The sequence below is a fragment of the Polyodon spathula genome, chromosome 23 (genome assembly GCF_017654505.1).
Source record: "Polyodon spathula isolate WHYD16114869_AA chromosome 23, ASM1765450v1, whole genome shotgun sequence".
Classification (NCBI taxonomy): Eukaryota; Metazoa; Chordata; class Actinopteri; order Acipenseriformes; family Polyodontidae; genus Polyodon; species Polyodon spathula.
Genome location: NC_054556.1, coordinates 541,337 through 560,135, shown reverse-complemented (window position 1 = coordinate 560,135; position 18,799 = coordinate 541,337). Strand labels below are relative to the sequence as shown.

At 48.2% G+C, this 18,799-nt stretch overlaps 1 protein-coding gene across 1 annotated transcript in view; it reads right to left on the bottom strand.

Annotated features, from left to right (window-relative positions):
- Nucleotides 1-18,799, bottom strand: part of LOC121298350 (collagen alpha-1(VII) chain-like) — a 75,355-nt gene that overhangs the window by 25,966 nt on the left and 30,590 nt on the right. The window contains exons 22-47 of the mRNA XM_041225453.1: nucleotides 18,543-18,665; nucleotides 18,176-18,319; nucleotides 15,493-15,624; nucleotides 15,238-15,384; nucleotides 14,233-14,364; nucleotides 13,845-13,991; nucleotides 12,985-13,104; nucleotides 12,543-12,692; nucleotides 11,991-12,127; nucleotides 11,499-11,631; nucleotides 10,347-10,490; nucleotides 9,863-10,038; nucleotides 9,591-9,629; nucleotides 9,289-9,315; nucleotides 9,124-9,168; nucleotides 8,826-8,939; nucleotides 8,536-8,607; nucleotides 6,499-6,534; nucleotides 3,746-3,799; nucleotides 3,425-3,496; nucleotides 3,093-3,206; nucleotides 2,958-2,984; nucleotides 2,647-2,700; nucleotides 2,236-2,307; nucleotides 1,347-1,406; nucleotides 119-154 (exon numbers count right to left, since the gene is read on the bottom strand). Coding sequence (XP_041081387.1) covers nucleotides 119-154; nucleotides 1,347-1,406; nucleotides 2,236-2,307; nucleotides 2,647-2,700; nucleotides 2,958-2,984; nucleotides 3,093-3,206; nucleotides 3,425-3,496; nucleotides 3,746-3,799; nucleotides 6,499-6,534; nucleotides 8,536-8,607; nucleotides 8,826-8,939; nucleotides 9,124-9,168; nucleotides 9,289-9,315; nucleotides 9,591-9,629; nucleotides 9,863-10,038; nucleotides 10,347-10,490; nucleotides 11,499-11,631; nucleotides 11,991-12,127; nucleotides 12,543-12,692; nucleotides 12,985-13,104; nucleotides 13,845-13,991; nucleotides 14,233-14,364; nucleotides 15,238-15,384; nucleotides 15,493-15,624; nucleotides 18,176-18,319; nucleotides 18,543-18,665 — 2,507 coding nt within the window. The remainder of the gene's footprint in view (nucleotides 1-118; nucleotides 155-1,346; nucleotides 1,407-2,235; nucleotides 2,308-2,646; nucleotides 2,701-2,957; nucleotides 2,985-3,092; nucleotides 3,207-3,424; nucleotides 3,497-3,745; nucleotides 3,800-6,498; nucleotides 6,535-8,535; nucleotides 8,608-8,825; nucleotides 8,940-9,123; nucleotides 9,169-9,288; nucleotides 9,316-9,590; nucleotides 9,630-9,862; nucleotides 10,039-10,346; nucleotides 10,491-11,498; nucleotides 11,632-11,990; nucleotides 12,128-12,542; nucleotides 12,693-12,984; nucleotides 13,105-13,844; nucleotides 13,992-14,232; nucleotides 14,365-15,237; nucleotides 15,385-15,492; nucleotides 15,625-18,175; nucleotides 18,320-18,542; nucleotides 18,666-18,799) is intronic.

Here is an 18,799-nt window from a genome sequence, read left to right as displayed (position 1 = left end):
GTGAGACACTCGGATGCATAAAGAGACTGTCAATGGTGGGGCTGCAGTTAAGACAAGCCTTTCCACCCTCACATTGCTGTGCAGTGTAGAGATGTGTGACACAGTCATGGAGACTCACTTTGCTGCCAATCTCGCCTGGCAGTCCCCTCAGCCCCTAGGAGAGAAAACAAACACAGAGCCCATCACACCTACAGCATCGCTGATGTCAAGCATCTCACAACACAGTGTGTCTGGATTCTCAAACATCAAGACTCAAACACAGAGCCCATCACACCTGCAGCATCGCTGATGTCAAGCATCTCACAACACAATGTGTCTGGATTCTCAAACATCAAGACTCAAACACAGAGTCCATCAATCCTGCAGCATCGCTGATGTCAAGCATCTCACAACACAGTGTGTCTGGATTCTCAAACATCAAGACTCAAACACAGAGCCCATCAATCCTGCAGCATCGCTGATGTCAAGCATCTCACAACACAATGTGTCTGGATTCTCAAACATCAAGACTCAAACACAGAGCCCATCACACCTGCAGCATCGCTGATGTCAAGCATCTCACAACACAATGTGTCTGGATTCTCAAACATCAAGACTCAAACACAGAGCCCATCACACCTGCAGCATCGCTGATGTCAAGCATCTCACAACACAATGTGTCTGGATTCTCAAACATCAAGACTCAAACACAGAGCCCATCACATCCTGCAGCATCGCTGATGTCAAGCATCTCACAACACAGTGTGTCTGGATTCTCAAACATCAAGACTCAAACACAGAGCCCATCAATCCTGCAGCATCGCTGATGTCAAGCATCTCACAACACAGTGTGTCTGGATTCTCAAACATCAAGACTCAAACACAGAGTCCATCAATCCTGCAGCATCGCTGATGTCAAGCATCTCACAACACAGTGTGTCTGGATTCTCAAACATCAAGACTCAAACACAGAGTCCATCACACCTGCAGCATCGCTGACGTGAAGTCAAGTATCTCACAACATCAAGACTCTTCATTTCCAACAGCGAAAAGTGACGTGCATCTCTTTTGAGACAGCCAGGTGATTTCTGGAGTGTTCATAAGCTTTCTCAACAAATAATTTACATTTGAAAATCTCTTCATCCCAAATAGAAGAAGATAATTAAAAGAATGTTAACTCACAACGAACCACAGTGCTGCACACAATGACCAGAGTTTTAAAAAACAACTAGATTATAGATTGTTGCACCATGTTGCTTTTCCACTCTTTTAATTAAAAATGTCTGTGTTAATAACTAAGTAGATACATACACATACACATATAAATAAATCAAACTAAATCAATCAAAGCAGCCTGGGTCCCTTACCCGATCTCCTGGATCCCCCACTCGTCCTGCCGGGCCAGGGAGTCCCTCTCCAGCCTCCCCCTGAAACACACAATGCCGTCTCATTTCTTCTCAACAGAGACTAGACACTGTGCAATACAGTTATATTACCATGCAACACAGGACAGATACTGTGCAATACAGACTAGACACTGTGCAATACATACTAGACACTGTGCAATACAGACTAGACACTGTGCAATACAGTTATACTACCATGCAACACAGGACAGATACTGTGCAACACAGACTAGACACTGTGCAATACAGTTATATTACCATGCCACACAGGACAGATACTGTGCAATACAGACTAGACACTGTGCAATACAGTTATACTACCATGCAACACAGGACAGATACTGTGCAACACAGACTAGACACTGTGCAATACAGTTATACTACCATGCAACACAGGGCAGATACTGTGCAATACAGACTAGACACTGTGCAATACAGACTAGACACTGTGCAGTACAGACTAGACACTGTGCAGTACAGTTATACTACCATGCAACACAGGACAGATACTGTGCAATACAGACTGGACACTGTGCAATACAGTTATATTACCATGCAACACAGGACAGATACTGTGCAATACAGACTAGACACTGTGCAATACAGACTAGACACTGTGCAGTACAGTTATATCACCATGCAACACAGGACAGATACTGTGCAGCACAGACTGGACACTGTGCAGCACAGACTGGACACTGTGCAGCACAGACTAGACACTGTGCAGCACAGACTGGACACTGTGCAGCACAGACTAGACACTGTGCAACACAGACTAGACACTGTGCAACACAGACTAGACACTGTGCAATATTTACTGCAGCAGTGGGTTAGTCAGTCAGTCTTTTACCTTGTCTCCTTTGGTCCCAGGCTGGCCTTGAGGTCCCCTGGGTCCTGGACTGCCCTCTAAACCCGGAGCTCCCTACGACAAGATTCAGAGACATGTGTTACCTTCAGATACCCACACTTCCTAACCGCTGAGAACATCAAGGGGAACAGTCTGCATTATCCCATTTCAGGTCATTACAATCTCATATCTGCTCAACCAAAAGTCAATTGCACTGTGGATGCTGGGTAATTATGCAACACTGTGGGTAGACTCTTTCTCCCTCACTCCACTGCCTCCCCAAACCGATCAGACCCCTAACCCCCCCTCTCCTCTGAACACTCTGCTAGAGGCAGGGAGCTCTGCCGCTGGAGTCAAAGGAATGCACCCGGAGCTGCTCTCCTCCTGCTTGAATAAATCGAGGGTGGTACTCACAGGATCCCCCCGATCCCCCTTCACTGCCACTCCACTCCCCACGCCCGGCAGACCCTGCAGAGACACAGCGAACACGAAACGTGAGGGCAGCCTGCGGTCAGCTGAGCCACACAGAGGAGGGGCGCAACACTCAGGAAGGACCCTCTGAATTAAACACTTCTGCATTTCTGTTTATACCGGGTACGTTTTATAAAAACAAATAAGAATACATAACTACAGAAGAAAAGGTCTTTCTAATCATTGAATGAGAGATAAAACAGTTTAACGATAACTGAAGCATGCTAACCGTAACGTAAATAGACTGCACTTACTCGCTCACCGGGCTGGCCCTTGTCACCCTGCAAGAGAAGAGTGGGTTAAAGAAATCAGAGGATATGCACAGCTGAACCTGCGCATGTGCAACACAATCATGATCCAAGGTATAAATAAACGCTGTTCAGGGGCACCTTGATGCTGAGTCCGGGGGTCCCAGGTATTCCAGGTCGGCCTGCCAGTCCGGGGGGTCCTGGGAGGCCTGCATTCCCTTTCGCACCGTCGACACCCGGAGTCCCGTGGGTACCCTGAAACACAGAGAACAGCTTCCTGAACTGCAGGCAGGATGAGCAGCACCAGGGTTAATCTGTGACACATCTCATCGGATCACACTGGATCTCATTTGATCCCACCAGGCTGCACCAGATTGCTTCAGATCACATTGGATCACATCGGATCACAGCAGACTGCACTGGATCACATCAGATCAGGGGAACAAGCACTGCAGCACTTATCAGCAACTCACCGGTAATCCAGGAACTCCCGGCTCCCCTTTCCTTCCTGGGAACGCTCCTCCGACCACTGCACCCGGCTCACCCTGGAAAACAAGGAGAGAGGATGAGAGAGAGCAAGAGACAGAAAGAGAGAGAGAGAAAGAGGCAGAGACAAAGAGAGACAGAGAGAGAGAGAGAGAGAGAGAGAGAGAGAGAGAGAGAGAGAGGGGAGAAAAAAACGAGTCAGAAAAGGGTGAAAAACTGTTCAGAATGTAAGTGGACACATTTTTTCAGAACTGAATCAGATCTACTGCCAGGCCCGTTTCAGAACCAGGATCTCGCTGAGCTCTTACCCGCTCTCCTTTGTCTCCTTTCGGGCCGACAGGACCAGAGATGCCAGACTCCCCCTAACAGGGACAAGAGAGAAGACATGTGAACCAGTATGGGTTGTGTTGTATTACACTGTGTATAGAGCTTGTAGTTCCCACACTGTGTGGTTCAGTATGGGTTGTGTTGTATTACACTGTGTATAGAGCTTGTAGTTCCCACACTGTGTGGTTCAGTATGGGTTGTGTTGTATTACACTGTGTATAGAGCTTGTAGTTCCCACACTGTGTGGTTCAGTATGGGTTGTGTTGTATTACACTGTGTATAGAGCTTGTAGTTCCCACACTGTGTGGTTCAGTATGGGTTGTGTTGTATTACACTGTGTATAGAGCTTGTAGTTCCCACACTGTGTGGTTCAGTATGGGTTGTGTTGTATTACACTGTGTATAGAGCTTGTAGTTCCCACACTGTGTGGTTCAGTATGGGTTGTGTTGTATTACACTGTGTATAGAGCTTGTAGTTCCCACACTGTGTGGTTCAGTATGGGTTGTGTTGTATTACACTGTGTATAGAGCTTGTAGTTCCCACACTGTGTGGTTCAGTATGGGTTGTGTTGTATTACACTGTGTATAGAGCTTGTAGTTCCCACACTGTGTGGTTCAGTATGGGTTGTGTTGTATTACACTGTGTATAGAGCTTGTAGTTCCCACACTGTGTGGTTCAGTATGGGTTGTGTTGTATTACACTGTGTATAGAGCTTGTAGTTCCCACACTGTGTGGTTCAGTATGGGTTGTGTTGTATTACACTGTGTATAGAGCTTGTAGTTCCCACACTGTGTGGTTCAGTATGGGTTGTGTTGTATTACACTGTGTATAGAGCTTGTAGTTCCCACACTGTGTGGTTCAGTATGGGTTGTGTTGTATTACACTGTGTACAGAGCTTGTAGCTCCCACACTGTGTGGTTCAGTATGGGTTGTGTTGTATTACACTGTGTATAGAGCTTGTAGTTCCCACACTGTGTGGTTCAGTATGGGTTGTGTTGTATTACACTGTGTATAGAGCTTGTAGTTCCCACACTGTGTGGTTCAGTATGGGTTGTGTTGTATTACACTGTGTATAGAGCTTGTAGTTCTCAGACTGTGTGGTTCAGTATGGGTTGTGTTGTATTACACTGTGTATAGAGCTTGTAGTTCCCACACTGTGTGGTTCAGTATGGGTTGTGTTGTATTACACTGTGTATAGAGCTTGTAGTTCCCACACTGTGTGGTTCAGTATGGGTTGTGTTGTATTACACTGTGTATAGAGCTTGTTGTTCTCAGACTGTGTGGTTCAGTATGGGTTGTGTTGTATTACACTGTGTATAGAGCTTGTAGTTCCCACACTGTGTGGTTCAGTATGGGTTGTGTTGTATTACACTGTGTATAGAGCTTGTAGTTCCCACACTGTGTGGTTCAGTATGGGTTGTGTTGTATTACACTGTGTATAGAGCTTGTAGTTCCCACACTGTGTGGTTCAGTATGGGTTGTGTTGTATTACACTGTGTATAGAGCTTGTAGTTCCCACACTGTGTGGTTCAGTATGGGTTGTGTTGTATTACACTGTGTATAGAGCTTGTAGTTCCCACACTGTGTGGTTCAGTATGGGTTGTGTTGTATTACACTGTGTATAGAGCTTGTAGTTCCCACACTGTGTGGTTCAGTATGGGTTGTGTTGTATTACACTGTGTATAGAGCTTGTAGTTCCCACACTGTGTGGTTCAGTATGGGTTGTGTTGTATTACACTGTGTATAGAGCTTGTAGTTCCCAGACTGTGTGGTTCAGTATGGGTTGTGTTGTATTACACTGTGTATAGAGCTTGTAGTTCCCACACTGTGTGGTTCAGTATGGGTTGTGTTGTATTACACTGTGTATAGAGCTTGTAGTTCCCACACTGTGTGGTTCAGTATGGGTTGTGTTGTATTACACTGTGTATAGAGCTTGTAGTTCCCACACTGTGTGGTTCAGTATGGGTTGTGTTGTATTACACTGTGTATAGAGCTTGTAGTTCCCACACTGTGTGGTTCAGTATGGGTTGTGTTGTATTACACTGTGTATAGAGCTTGTAGTTCCCACACTGTGTGGTTCAGTATGGGTTGTGTTGTATTACACTGTGTATAGAGCTTGTTGTTCTCAGACTGTGTGGTTCAGTATGGGTTGTGTTGTATTACACTGTGTATAGAGCTTGTAGTTCCCACACTGTGTGGTTCAGTATGGGTTGTGTTGTATTACACTGTGTATAGAGCTTGTAGTTCCCACACTGTGTGGTTCAGTATGGGTTGTGTTGTATTACACTGTGTATAGAGCTTGTAGTTCCCACACTGTGTGGTTCAGTATGGGTTGTGTTGTATTACACTGTGTATAGAGCTTGTAGTTCCCACACTGTGTGGTTCAGTATGGGTTGTGTTGTATTACACTGTGTACAGAGCTTGTAGTTCCCACACTGTGTGGTTCAGTATGGGTTGTGTTGTATTACACTGTGTATAGAGCTTGTAGTTCCCACACTGTGTGGTTCAGTATGGGTTGTGTTGTATTACACTGTGTATAGAGCTTGTAGTTCCCACACTGTGTGGTTCAGTATGGGTTGTGTTGTATTACACTGTGTATAGAGCTTGTTGTTCTCAGACTGTGTGGTTCAGTATGGGTTGTGTTGTATTACACTGTGTACAGAGCTTGTAGCTCCCACACTGTGTGGTTCAGTATGGGTTGTGTTGTATTGGATACAGAGCAGGCCTCACTCACTGGTTCTCCACGAACTCCAGGCAATCCTTGGCTACCCTGAGAGATGAGAGAGGGATCAAGGTTAGTACAGCAGGGATAGCTACAGCACGGGAGATAGAGAGGAAACACACTATGAACCTTCAAGGGGCACCAGAGTTAGTCCAGAAATAAGAATGCATGAATATAGGTTACAGTTACACAGTTATCCTTTGTCATGAGAGAATGAGCCACAGCACACGAACATCACGGATAGATTGTTTAAACACATAGTACCATGAATGGGAAAGAAAGCCTGTATGCAAGGGCTGTGATATTGGAGAATCACTTTCCTTAGATCAACCTCCGTAGGGTCTGCTATAAGAAGGGTCTGGACCAGAGCAATTCACCCAGCAGCACTGACTGTGGATCTGGAGCAGAGCCATTCACCCAGCAGCACTGACTGTGGGTCTGGAGCAGAGCCATTCACCCAGCAGCACTGACTGTGGGTCTGGAGCAGAGCCATTCACCCAGCAGCACTGACTGTGGGTCTGGAGCAGAGCCATTCACCCAGCAGCACTGACTGTGGGTCTGGAGCAGAGCCATTCACCCAGCAGCACTGACTGTGGGTCTGGAGCAGAGCCATTCACCCAGCAGCACCGACTGTGGGTCTGGAGCAGAGCCATTCACCCAGCAGCACTGACTGTGGGTCTGGAGCAGAGCGATTCACCCAGCAGCACTGACTGTGAGTCTGGAGCAGAGCCATTCACCCAGCAGCACTGACTGTGGGTCTGGAGCAGAGCCATTCACCCAGCAGCACTGACTGTGGGTCTGGAGCAGAGCGATTCACCCAGCAGCACTGACTGTGGGTCTGGAGCAGAGCCATTCACCCAGCAGCACTGACTGTGGGTCTGGAGCAGAGCCATTCACCCAGCAGCACTGACTGTGGGTCTGGAGCAGAGCCATTCACCCAGCAGCACTGACTGTGGGTCTGGAGCAGAGCCATTCACCCAGCAGCACTGACTGTGGGTCTGGAGCAGAGCGATTCACCCAGCAGCACTGACTGTGGGTCTGGAGCAGAGCCATTCACCCAGCAGCACTGACTGTGGGTCTGGAGCAGAGCCATTCACCCAGCAGCACTGACTGTGGGTCTGGAGCAGAGCGATTCACCCAGCAGCACTGACTGTGGGTCTGGAGCAGAGGATTCACCCATCAGCACTGACTGTGGGTCTGGAGCAGAGCGATTCACCCAGCAGCACTGACTGTGGGTCTGGAGCAGAGCCATTCACCCAGCAGCACTGACTGTGGGTCTGGAGCAGAGCCATTCACCCAGCAGCACTGACTGTGGGTCTGGAGCAGAGCCATTCACCCAGCAGCACTGACTGTGGGTCTGGAGCAGAGCGATTCACCCAGCAGCACTGACTGTGGGTCTGGAGCAGAGCCATTCACCCAGCAGCACTGACTGTGGGTCTGGAGCAGAGCCATTCACCCAGCAGCACTGACTGTGGGTCTGGAGCAGAGCCATTCACCCAGCAGCACTGACTGTGGGTCTGGAGCAGAGCCATTCACCCAGCAGCACTGACTGTGGGTCTGGAGCAGAGCGATTCACCCAGCAGCACTGACTGTGGGTCTGGAGCAGAGCGATTCACCCAGCAGCACTGACTGTGGGTCTGGAGCAGAGCGATTCACCCAGCAGCACTGACTGTGGGTCTGGAGCAGAGCGATTCACCCAGCAGCACTGACTGTGGGTCTGGAGCAGAGCCATTCACCCAGCAGCACTGACTGTGGGTCTGGAGCAGAGCCATTCACCCAGCAGCACTGACTGTGGGTCTGGAGCAGAGCCATTCACCCAGCAGCACTGACTGTGGGTCTGGAGCAGAGCCATTCACGCAGCAGCACTGACTGTGGGTCTGGAGCAGAGCCATTCACCCAGCAGCACTGACTGTGGGAAAGTTATTAGATGCTAGACCTCTCAACACAACTTTTTTGTATAGCACAGCTTTACTAACTGATTTCTGTTAAATAACTGATAAATGAATCACAAAAATCAAAAATTAACTTATAAATGATCTCTGCACTCACAGGCAGGCCCGGGGGTCCTGAGTTCCCTGGTCGCCCCGGTGATCCCGGAATCCCATTCACCCCTGGGAAACCCTGTACAGGAGGAGAGAGTTGAGCCGTGCTGTGCCATGCTGCCAGTCACACCATCAGAAACACAGGACATGGAATTCATTGGTGTTACTTGCAGGTTAATTGCATTGCCTGATGTTGTAACTCATTATTTGTTTGAAGCACAACGCTGGTTTTAACAACACAGTCTTTTACAAAGCTGAAACATCCTTCAACGTTATGGACAGGAAGACCCCACTCACCTGCTCCCCCTTCTCGCCTCGCAGGCCGATTCCATTCTCTGCGTTGCGGCCCGGCGGCCCGGGGTTTCCCGCTGGTCCCGGGGTCCCGTCTCTTCCCGGCGCTCCGTCCCGACCCTGCAGGGGGGCAAACGCACAGCACAGGAGTGCACTCAAACAGTCATGATCAAGAGAAACACTGGAGTGCACTCAAACAGTCATGATCAAGAGAAACACTGGCGTGCACTCAAACAGTCACGATCAAGAGAAACATTGGAGTGCACTCAAACCGTCACAATCAAGACATTAACAAGACACTCACAGGCTCTCCCTTCAGTCCTGGCAGTCCGTCTGCACCTTTCCGACCCTGAACAGACAGAAGAGATGGATACGATGCAGGTCAAACTCCAACGGGGCATCACAGAGGTGCAACTGAGCCTCGAGGAGCTGAATATTTATATTGAAAACAAAACAAAAGCCTTCCTACCTTCTCTCCTGCCTCCCCCTTCTCACCCTGTACAAGAGGAAAAATAAAGGACAATCTGTGACACACTGCGACAGACAGGGGGCGCTCTGCTGCTGTACCCGGTATAAGATGTTGAATTTTCAAACGTTTCTTTCAATAACTAAAATGATCTCAGCTTCTTCAGTGTTGAAGTTTCAGATAGTGGCTATTTGAATAGCACTTGGGGGGCGGGTGGAGTCAACATCAGTGATAAAAGAATGCAAATCAAAAGTCCTTTAGACAGAGAAGACATTGAGAAAGACTTCTTCTCATCTCACACTCACCCTGGGACACTGCACTGTGCACCCAACAGGGTCGGGAATCTGAAACACAAACACAACGAGAAAGATCAGATGCAATCCTCACTGTCCTGTGCGACAGGAGCAAAAGAGAGAACTAGGGACCCAGATCAAACTGCAAGAGAGAACCATCAAACTGCAAGAGAGAACCAGAGACCAGGATTAAACTGATGCTGCACACTGTCCTGTGTCTGTGCCCCTGGGTAGATCCTAGCTCTGCACTCTCTCTCTCTATCGCTCCGATGCTGCACACTGACCTGTGTCTGCCCCCCGGTGGCCAGTCTGCAGAGCAGCTCAGCCAGGTCGGCCTCGCTCTTGTTCAGCTCGTCGATGTCCTGAGTGAACAGGATGTTTCCGGGTCTGCTGTCCGTCACGGCCCTCCGCAGCTCCTCCTGGTCAGCCTCGCCCATCCCCACTGCCAGCACCCGCAGCCCTGCCACGGGAACAAGGCTGGATCAGCTACACTGCACACAGCTCATCTAGAGATCTGTTGACTCTTTGGCTCACTAGCTGTACACTAGGTGGCGCCAGCGCTGAATGACATAAAGATATCTAGCCTATGCTACGTGCCGCTGTGGCAGACAAACAGGACTGAAGAGCGCCTTTGCTCCTTTGAGAAGTGAAATAGAAGCAGTCTCTCCTGCTTTACAGATTCACAGAGTGTTTTGAGTTCTACAGATTTCGCTCCCAGACTCAAACAGATTCCTTGCTGCACCAGCGTGCTTCAGTCACATGACTCACCTGCTGCCTTGGCCGCCCTGCAGGGCGCGATGATGTCATCTGCAGATTTACCGTCGGACAGGATGACGATGATCCCCGGGACCCCCGACCGGCGCCCCCCGGAGGCCTGGAGGATGTACTCCTGAGTGAACTGCACTGCCTCGCCTGCAGGGAGAGCCAGAGAGACAGAGGAGCAAGGCTGAGAAACATGGAGTCATGACCAGACAGCGCCGAGCGGCGCTCTCTTATAGAAGTGTCCCGCAGTAAACGGGTGTAGCAAACTGTAATAATGCACAACCACAGATTATATAAATATGAAATCAGCATAACTCACCTTAAATCATAGCATCAATATCAGGGTCTGTATATTACAAAGACATTTCAGAGGGCTGTGTCTCATCAATATCAGGGTCTAGTGCTGTATATTATAAAGACATTTCAGAGGGCTGTGTCTCATCAATATCAGGGTCTAGTGCTGTGTATTATAAAGACATTTCAGAGGGCTGTGTCTCATCAATATCAGGGTCTAGTGCTGTGTATTATAAAGACATTTCAGAGGGCTGTGTCTCATCAATATCAGGGTCTAGTGCTGTGTATTATAAAGACATTTCAGAGGGCTGTGTCTCATCAATATCAGGGTCTAGTGCTGTGTATTATAAAGACATTTCAGAGGGCTGTGTCTCATCAATATCAGGGTCTAGTGCTGTATATTATAAAGACATTTCAGAGGGCTGTGTCTCATCAATATCAGGGTCTAGTGCTGTGTATTATAAAGACATTTCAGAGGGCTGTGTCTCATCAATATCAGGGTCTAGTGCTGTATATTATAAAGACATTTCAGAGGGCTGTGTCTCATCAATATCAGGGTCTAGTGCTGTATATTATAAAGACATTTCAGAGGGCTGGATCTCATCAATATCAGGGTCTAGTGCTGTATATTATAAAGACATTTCAGAGGGCTGTGTCTCATCAATATCAGGGTCTAGTGCTGTGTATTATAAAGACATTTCAGAGGGCTGGATCTCATCAATATCAGGGTCTAGTGCTGTATATTATAAAGACATTTCAGAGGGCTGTGTCTCATCAATATCAGGGTCTAGCGCTGTGTATTATAAAGACATTTCAGAGGGCTAGCTGGTTGTGTATCTATTATGAACGTGTATGCAGTGTTACCTATGTAGTTGCCGCTGGGCTGGTCGAATGGGATGGCTTGGATCTCCTGGAGCAGGGTTCTGAGATCGCTATGACGATTGAGGCGGATCCAGGCCCGACTCTGACCCCTGAAACTGTACAGCACCACTGCCACCTGGTGGAAAAACGCAGGAGAAAGAGAGGGAGAGAGAGGGAGCGCAAGAGGGAGAGGGAGATAGAGAAGAAAAATGCAAGGCAGTGTGAACAGAGCCTGGGAGATCCTGCATGGCTATTCATCCCTTTTGAACTTGCTTTCAATAATTGCCCATGTGTATGAGGAGTTTGTGAGGAATCTGCAGGCTCAGCGTCAGAAGAGACTGCAGCATCAGATAATGATTTGATGTCCTTTTAAGCTTTGATCTTGAGTTTGTTTATTAAACCCAATCGCTGTGCTCTCCGCGTACTGCACGTGACTGATGAGAGCTGAGAAGATCTGATTTTACAGCACAGCGCTGCGACCCCCTCCCCTCTCACCTGCACAGCCTCGGGACCCAGCTGAGGGAACGAGGCCACCACATTGTACAGGAAGCTACGGACCGCCTCAGCCACGTCACCGCTCGCTCTCGAACCGTGGACCAGGAACACGATGTCAGCGCGGGCTGCACGACACACTGAGGGGGGCGGGAGGGAGAGGGGAGGTGACAAGGTCTTTTCAATCATTCATATGGGTAGAAAGCATTCGTGAAGACTGGGCTGGTTTACGCATTAGTGTCGCTTCGTGCACGGTAGACACCAACAGACAAAAGTGCAACAGATAACGACTTCCACTATGGATTGTGTTCTTTTAATGAACATGTGATGTTTAATAGGCTAGTATGTACAGCTGACCCTGCTTGTAATACCGTCAGAGAAACACAGTCAACAGGACACATTAGCTTATAAAAGGAAAATACTCAACAGGTGTCAATTTAAAAAAAAAGCATCTTTCATTTCAATTGAATCGTTCCTTCAGGCCTCCTCATTACTGTGCAGTGGAATCAGGGGGCTTGATTTACACTGAGGTGTGTCTGTCTGCCCGTCCCTCACCGGTCCTCTCGTCTGTGGAGCTCTCGGGCCCCGCCTCGCTCCCGAACACGGGCTGCAGTGTGAAGCTGTACTCCTGGGCCAGACGCAGACCCGTCACCAGATAGGAACCGGAGGAGCTGGACAGAGTGATCCTCTGGAGGTCCTCCCGGTCTGAGGGGGACAGACAGAAGTCAGTCAGTCCTAAACTGGTATTCTTCATCCTCAAGCATAGTTCAATGAAACTTTTCAGAAAGGTGTTTAAAGTGTGGAGGGTGCAGTGTGCAGGATGTAGGGTGCGTGTGGAGGGTGCAGTGTGCAGGGTGCAGGGTGCATGTGGAGGGTGCTGTCTGCAGGGTGCAGGGTGCATGTGGAGGGCGAACTGTGTAGGGTGCAGGGTGCAGGGTGCAGGGTGTGTTCAGCATGCTATGCTCTATATGCAGTGTTCTCTGTCCTTTAGACTCACCCTGGGGCAGCCTCCAGCTCAGGATGTAGGAGGTGGCTCCGGGCAGCAGGTTCCACTCCACCTTCGCTGTGTTCTTGGACACCTCGGTCACACGCAGCCCCGTCACTGCCTGCAGAGGAGCTGCACAGGAGAGCAGTGTAAAAAAAAATAAAACACAGACCAACCACAAAACAGATCACCCACAAACACACCACACCCACAAACACACCACACACACACACCCTCCACAAAACTCACCACACCCACAAACACACCACACACACCACACCCACAAACACAACACAAACACACACACCCACACACAACACAAACACACCACACCCACACAACACACCACAAACACACACAAACACACCACACCCACACACCACACCACAAACACACCACACACACACAAACACACCACACAACACAAACACACCACACAAACCACAAACACACCACACACAAACACACCACACCCACAAACACACCACAAACACACCACAAACACACCACACCCACAAACACAACACAAACACACCACACCCACAAACACACCACTCACAAACACAACACAAACACACCACACCCACAAACACACCCTCCACAAACACACCACAAACACAACACAAACACACCACATCCACAAGCACACCCTCCACAAACCAGTAACAACCCAAACACAGACCAATAACAAACCAAACACAGACTAAACACAAGCCAACAAATGTAGCCCAACACATTTCAATTGTCTAGCTATGTTCCCTTGAGTGTAGGGTAGTTCTGCAGACAGTGCTTCGTGAATCAGGTGCAATCTGTCTCCCCCTGCTGGTTCCCCTCCTCTGTGCAGTTCTAAATTAACCCCCGAGGTGCCGTACTGGTGGTGGCGGTGACAGTCACGGGGTCCCCCTCTGTGCTCCCCGACACGGCCACGATCCTGATCACGTAGCGATCGCCCGGCTGCAGGCTGTCCACGTCGAACGAGTTCACGTTCGCACCAATCAGACGGCTCATCTCCGGACCGCCTGCCAATCAGAAGCAGGGACTCAAATCAACACTGTATAAACTCCAGAAACACCCACTCGCATGCTCTGAAAAGCAGTCGTGGAGACTCACGTTTCAATGAGCACTGGGCTGATGAACGCACACACGCCGAAATGATTGTCTGTTTCAATAAGTTTGACCTTTTCACCTTCTCTGTGATGGAGTGTTTTCAGTTGTGGATGAAGGGCCCGTCACCAGAAGGACAATGGTCGCGGTTCTTACCTTGCGATGACCTCCAGTAGATGCGATATCCCGTCACCCCGGAAACGGAGCTCCACGCGATGCGTATCCGCTGTGCCGAGGACTCGATCACACGCACGTTCCCCACCCTGCCTATCTGCGGGGTCTCGGGGGCTGAAACGAGAGGGGCCCTGAGTCACTGACAGTCACACGCACGTTCCCCACCCTGCCTATCAGCGGGGTCTCGGGGGCTGAAACGAGAGGGGCCCTGAGTCACTGACAGTCACACGCACGTTCCCCACCCTGCCTATCTGCGGGGTCTCGGGGGCTGAAACGAGAGGGGCCCTGAGTCACTGAAAGTCACACGCACGTTCCCCACCCTGCCTACCAGCGTCCTGGGTGTGTTGTGATGGGGTCTCTATGCAGTCTATGAGGTAGTGTGAGATGTCCTGGGTGTGTTGTGAGTCTCTATGCAGTCTATGAGGTAGTGTGAGATCCTGGGGGCTGAAACGAGAGGGGCCCTGTGTCACTGACAGTCACACGCACGTTCCCCACCCTGCCTACCAGCGGGGTCTCGGGGGCTGAAACGAGAGGGGCTCTGTGTTACTGACAGAACTCCTCACACCACACAACTGCTAATGCAGTCTATGAGGTAGTATGAGATGTCCTGGGTGTGTTGTGATGAGAAGTCTCTATGCAGTCTATGAGGTAGTATGAGATGTCCTGGGTGTGTTGTGATGAGAAGTCTCTATGCAGTCTATGAGGTAGTATGAGATGTCCTGGGTGTGTTGTGATGAGGTCTCTATGCAGTCTATGAGGTAGTATGAGATGTCCTGGGTGTGTTGTGATGAGAAGTCTCTATGCAGTCTATGAGGTAGTATGAGATGTCCTGGGTGTGTTGTGATGAGAAGTCTCTATGCAGTATGAGGTAGTATGAGATGTCCTGGGTGTGTTGTGATGAGGTCTCTATGCAGTCTATGAGGTAGTATGAGATGTCCTGGGTGTGTTGTGATGAGAAGTCTTTATGCAGTCAATGACATGTCTTACGTGTGGTGACACTGATGGTGACGGGCGACCCCTCATGTTGGCGGATCAGAGCGGTCACTCCCACTGTGTAGCTCACACCCGCGTCCAGACCCTCGAGATCGAAGGATGAGACGTCGCTGGACACCAAGCGACTGAGTTCCGGACCGCCTGGGGAAGACAACACAGTGCCAGAGGACAAGTGAATCCATCAAACCGAATCAATTGATTTTGTAACATGACATTTTCACATGGAGAGCGAGGAGAGAGGCTGGATACCGTCTGCGCGCCTCCACACAATCCGATAGGCCGTCGCTCCCTGAATCCCGACCCACGTTACCCTGGCAGCATTGCTGCGGGATTCCAGCAGCTGCAGACGGCTCACCGTTCCCACGGTAACCTGCCCCTGACCTGGCAAACAGGATGAGAGAGGGGGATGTTTAATTACATGAAAGAGTTTAATGAGTATGAAAGCAGTGTCACACACAGTGAAAGATGTTTAATGAGTATGAAAGCAGTCCCCTCACACACAGTGAAAGATGTTTAATGAGTATGAAAGCAGTCACCAGTGAAAGATGTTTAATGTGTATGAAAGCAGTCCCCTCACACAGTGAAAGATGTTTAATGAGTATGAAAGCAGTCCCCTCACACACAGTGAAAGATGTTTAATGAGTATGAAAGCAGTCCCCTCACACACAGTGAAAGATGTTTAATGAGTATGAAAGCAGTCCCCTCACACACAGTGAAAGATGTTTAATGAGTATGAAAGCAGTCCCCCCCTGAAAGCACACACAGTGAAAGATGTTTAATGAGTATGAAAGCAGTCCCCTCACACACAGTGAAAGATGTTTAATGAGTATGAAAGCAGCCCCCTCACACAGTGAAAGATGTTTAATGAGTATGAAAGCAGTCCCCTCACACACAGTGAAAGATGTTTAATGAGTATGAAAGCAGTCCCCTCACACACAGTGAAAGATGTTTAATGAGTATGAAAGCAGTCCCCTCACACAGTGAAAGATGTTTAATGAGTATGAAAGCAGTCCCCAGTGAAAGATGTTTAATGAGTATCACACACAGTGAAAGATGTTTAATGAGTATGAAAGCAGTCCCCTCACACACAGTGAAAGATGTTTAATGAGTATGAAAGCAGTCCCCTCACACACAGTGAAAGATGTTTAATGAGTATGAAAGCAGTCCAGTCACACACAGTGAAAGATGTTTAATGAGTATGAAAGCAGTCCCCTCACACAGTGAAAGATGTTTAATGAGTATGAAAGCAGTCCAGTCACACCAGTGAAAGATGTTTAATGAGTCACACACAGTGAAAGATGTTTAATGAGTATGAAAGCAGTCCCCTCACACACAGTGAAAGATGTTTAATGAGTATGAAAGCAGTCCCCTCACACACAGTGAAAGATGTTTAATGAGTATGAAAGCAGTCCCCTCACACACAGTGAAAGATGTTTAATGAGTATGAAAGCAGTCCCCTCACACACAGTGAAAGATGTTTAATGAGTATGAAAGCAGTCCCCTCACACACAGTGAAAGATGTTTAATGAGTATGAAAGCAGTCCCCTCACACAGTGAAAGATGTTTAATGAGTATGAAAGCAGTCCCCTCACACACAGTGAAAGATGTTTAATGAGTATGAAAGCAGTCCCCTCACACACAGTGAAAGATGTTTAATGAGTATGAAAGCAGTCCCCTCACACACAGTGAAAGATGTTTAATGAGTATGAAAGCAGTCCCCTCACACACAGTGAAAGATGTTTAATGAGTATGAAAGCAGTCCCCTCACACAGTGAAAGATGTTTAATGAGTATGAAAGCAGTCCCCTCACACACAGTGAAAGATGTTTAATGAGTATGAAAGCAGTCCCCTCACACACAGTGAAAGATGTTTAATGAGTATGAAAGCAGTCCCCTCACACACAGTGAAAGATGTTTAATGAGTATGAAAGCAGTCCCCTCACACAGTGAAAGATGTTTAATGAGTATGAAAGCAGTCCCCTCACACACAGTGAAAGATGTTTAATGAGTATGAAAGCAGTCCCCTCACACACAGTGAAAGATGTTTAATGAGTATGAAAGCAGTCCCCTCACACAGTGAAAGATGTTTAATGAGTATGAAAGCAGTCCCCTCACACACAGTGAAAGATGTTTAATGAGTATGAAAGCAGTCCCCAGTCACACACAGTGAAAGATGTTTAATGAGTATGAAAGCAGTCCCCTCACACAGTGACAGTGTTTAATGAGTATGAAAGCATGTCACACAGTGAAAGATGTTTAATGAGTATGAAAGCAGTCCAGTCACACACAGTGAAAGATGTTTAATGTGTATGAAAGCAGTCCCCTCACACAGTGAAAGATGTTTAATGAGTATGAAAGCAGTCCCCTCACACACAGTGAAAGATGTTTAATGAGTATGAAAGCAGTCCCCTCACACACAGTGAAAGATGTTTAATGAGTATGAAAGCAGTCCCCTCACACACAGTGAAAGATGTTTAATGAGTATGAAAGCAGTCCCCTCACACACAGTGAAAGATGTTTAATGAGTATGAAAGCAGTCCCCTCACACACAGTGAAAGATGTTTAATGAGTATGAAAGCAGTCCCCTCACACACAGTGAAAGATGTTTAATGAGTATGAAAGCAGTCCCCTCACACACAGTGAAAGATGTTTAATGAGTATGAAAGCAGTCCCCTCACACACAGTGAAAGATGTTTAATGAGTATGAAAGCAGTCCCCTCACACACAGTGAAAGATGTTTAATGAGTGTGGAACACTGAAGCGCTGAGTAGTCTTGTTAAATCACTTAGTTTGTGATTTCTAGTTTTGTTTTCATGTTGCTCTTTAAGGACTCTATAATCATCATTATTCCTCTTTTATTAAAAGGCTGGAGAGCTCTAGTTTAGAAGAGTCAGGCTCCTTTGCATCCCAGGTTATAGAGATGTGCTGCTCACCGGTCCTGGCAGTGATGGTGGTGGCGGTGCCCTGTCTCTTCCCGATGACGGGCGCCACGCGGATCGTGTACACAGAGTCTTCCTGCAGGCCGTCGATATCGAAGGAAGTGACATCGCCACTGAGGACACGGGACACCTCAGCACCTGCAAGAGAGGCAGACGTATAGACACACGGACACACAGACGCACATTTACAAATTAAACATTAGAAGTGCTGCATTTCAATATACTTTCATTTCATCCACTTCTTATCATTTAAAACCCTTTTAGTTGTTTTCCTCCTCAGTGGTTAAGAAATCATTGCTGATTTATACTTTAAATTAATAAAGGGATGAAGTAGAAATAGAAGAGGAAGAGCCTTGCTCACCGTCGCTGCGTCTCCAGGTAACCCTGTACCCCGTTGCCTGGGCGGCGTGTGACCAGGTCAGGCGGATATAATTGGCTCCGCTCTCGACAGCCCGCAGGTTCGTGACATTCTTGGCACCAGAGTCTAAGAAGGAAACAGCGGAGACATCACCTCCTGCCTCTCTAGTGTACGCTAGGAAAGCGTTCTGTGACTATGCGGCCGTTTCCATGGTGAGGTTTCTATAAACAAGCGGCTGACACTCACCGTGATTTCTGACA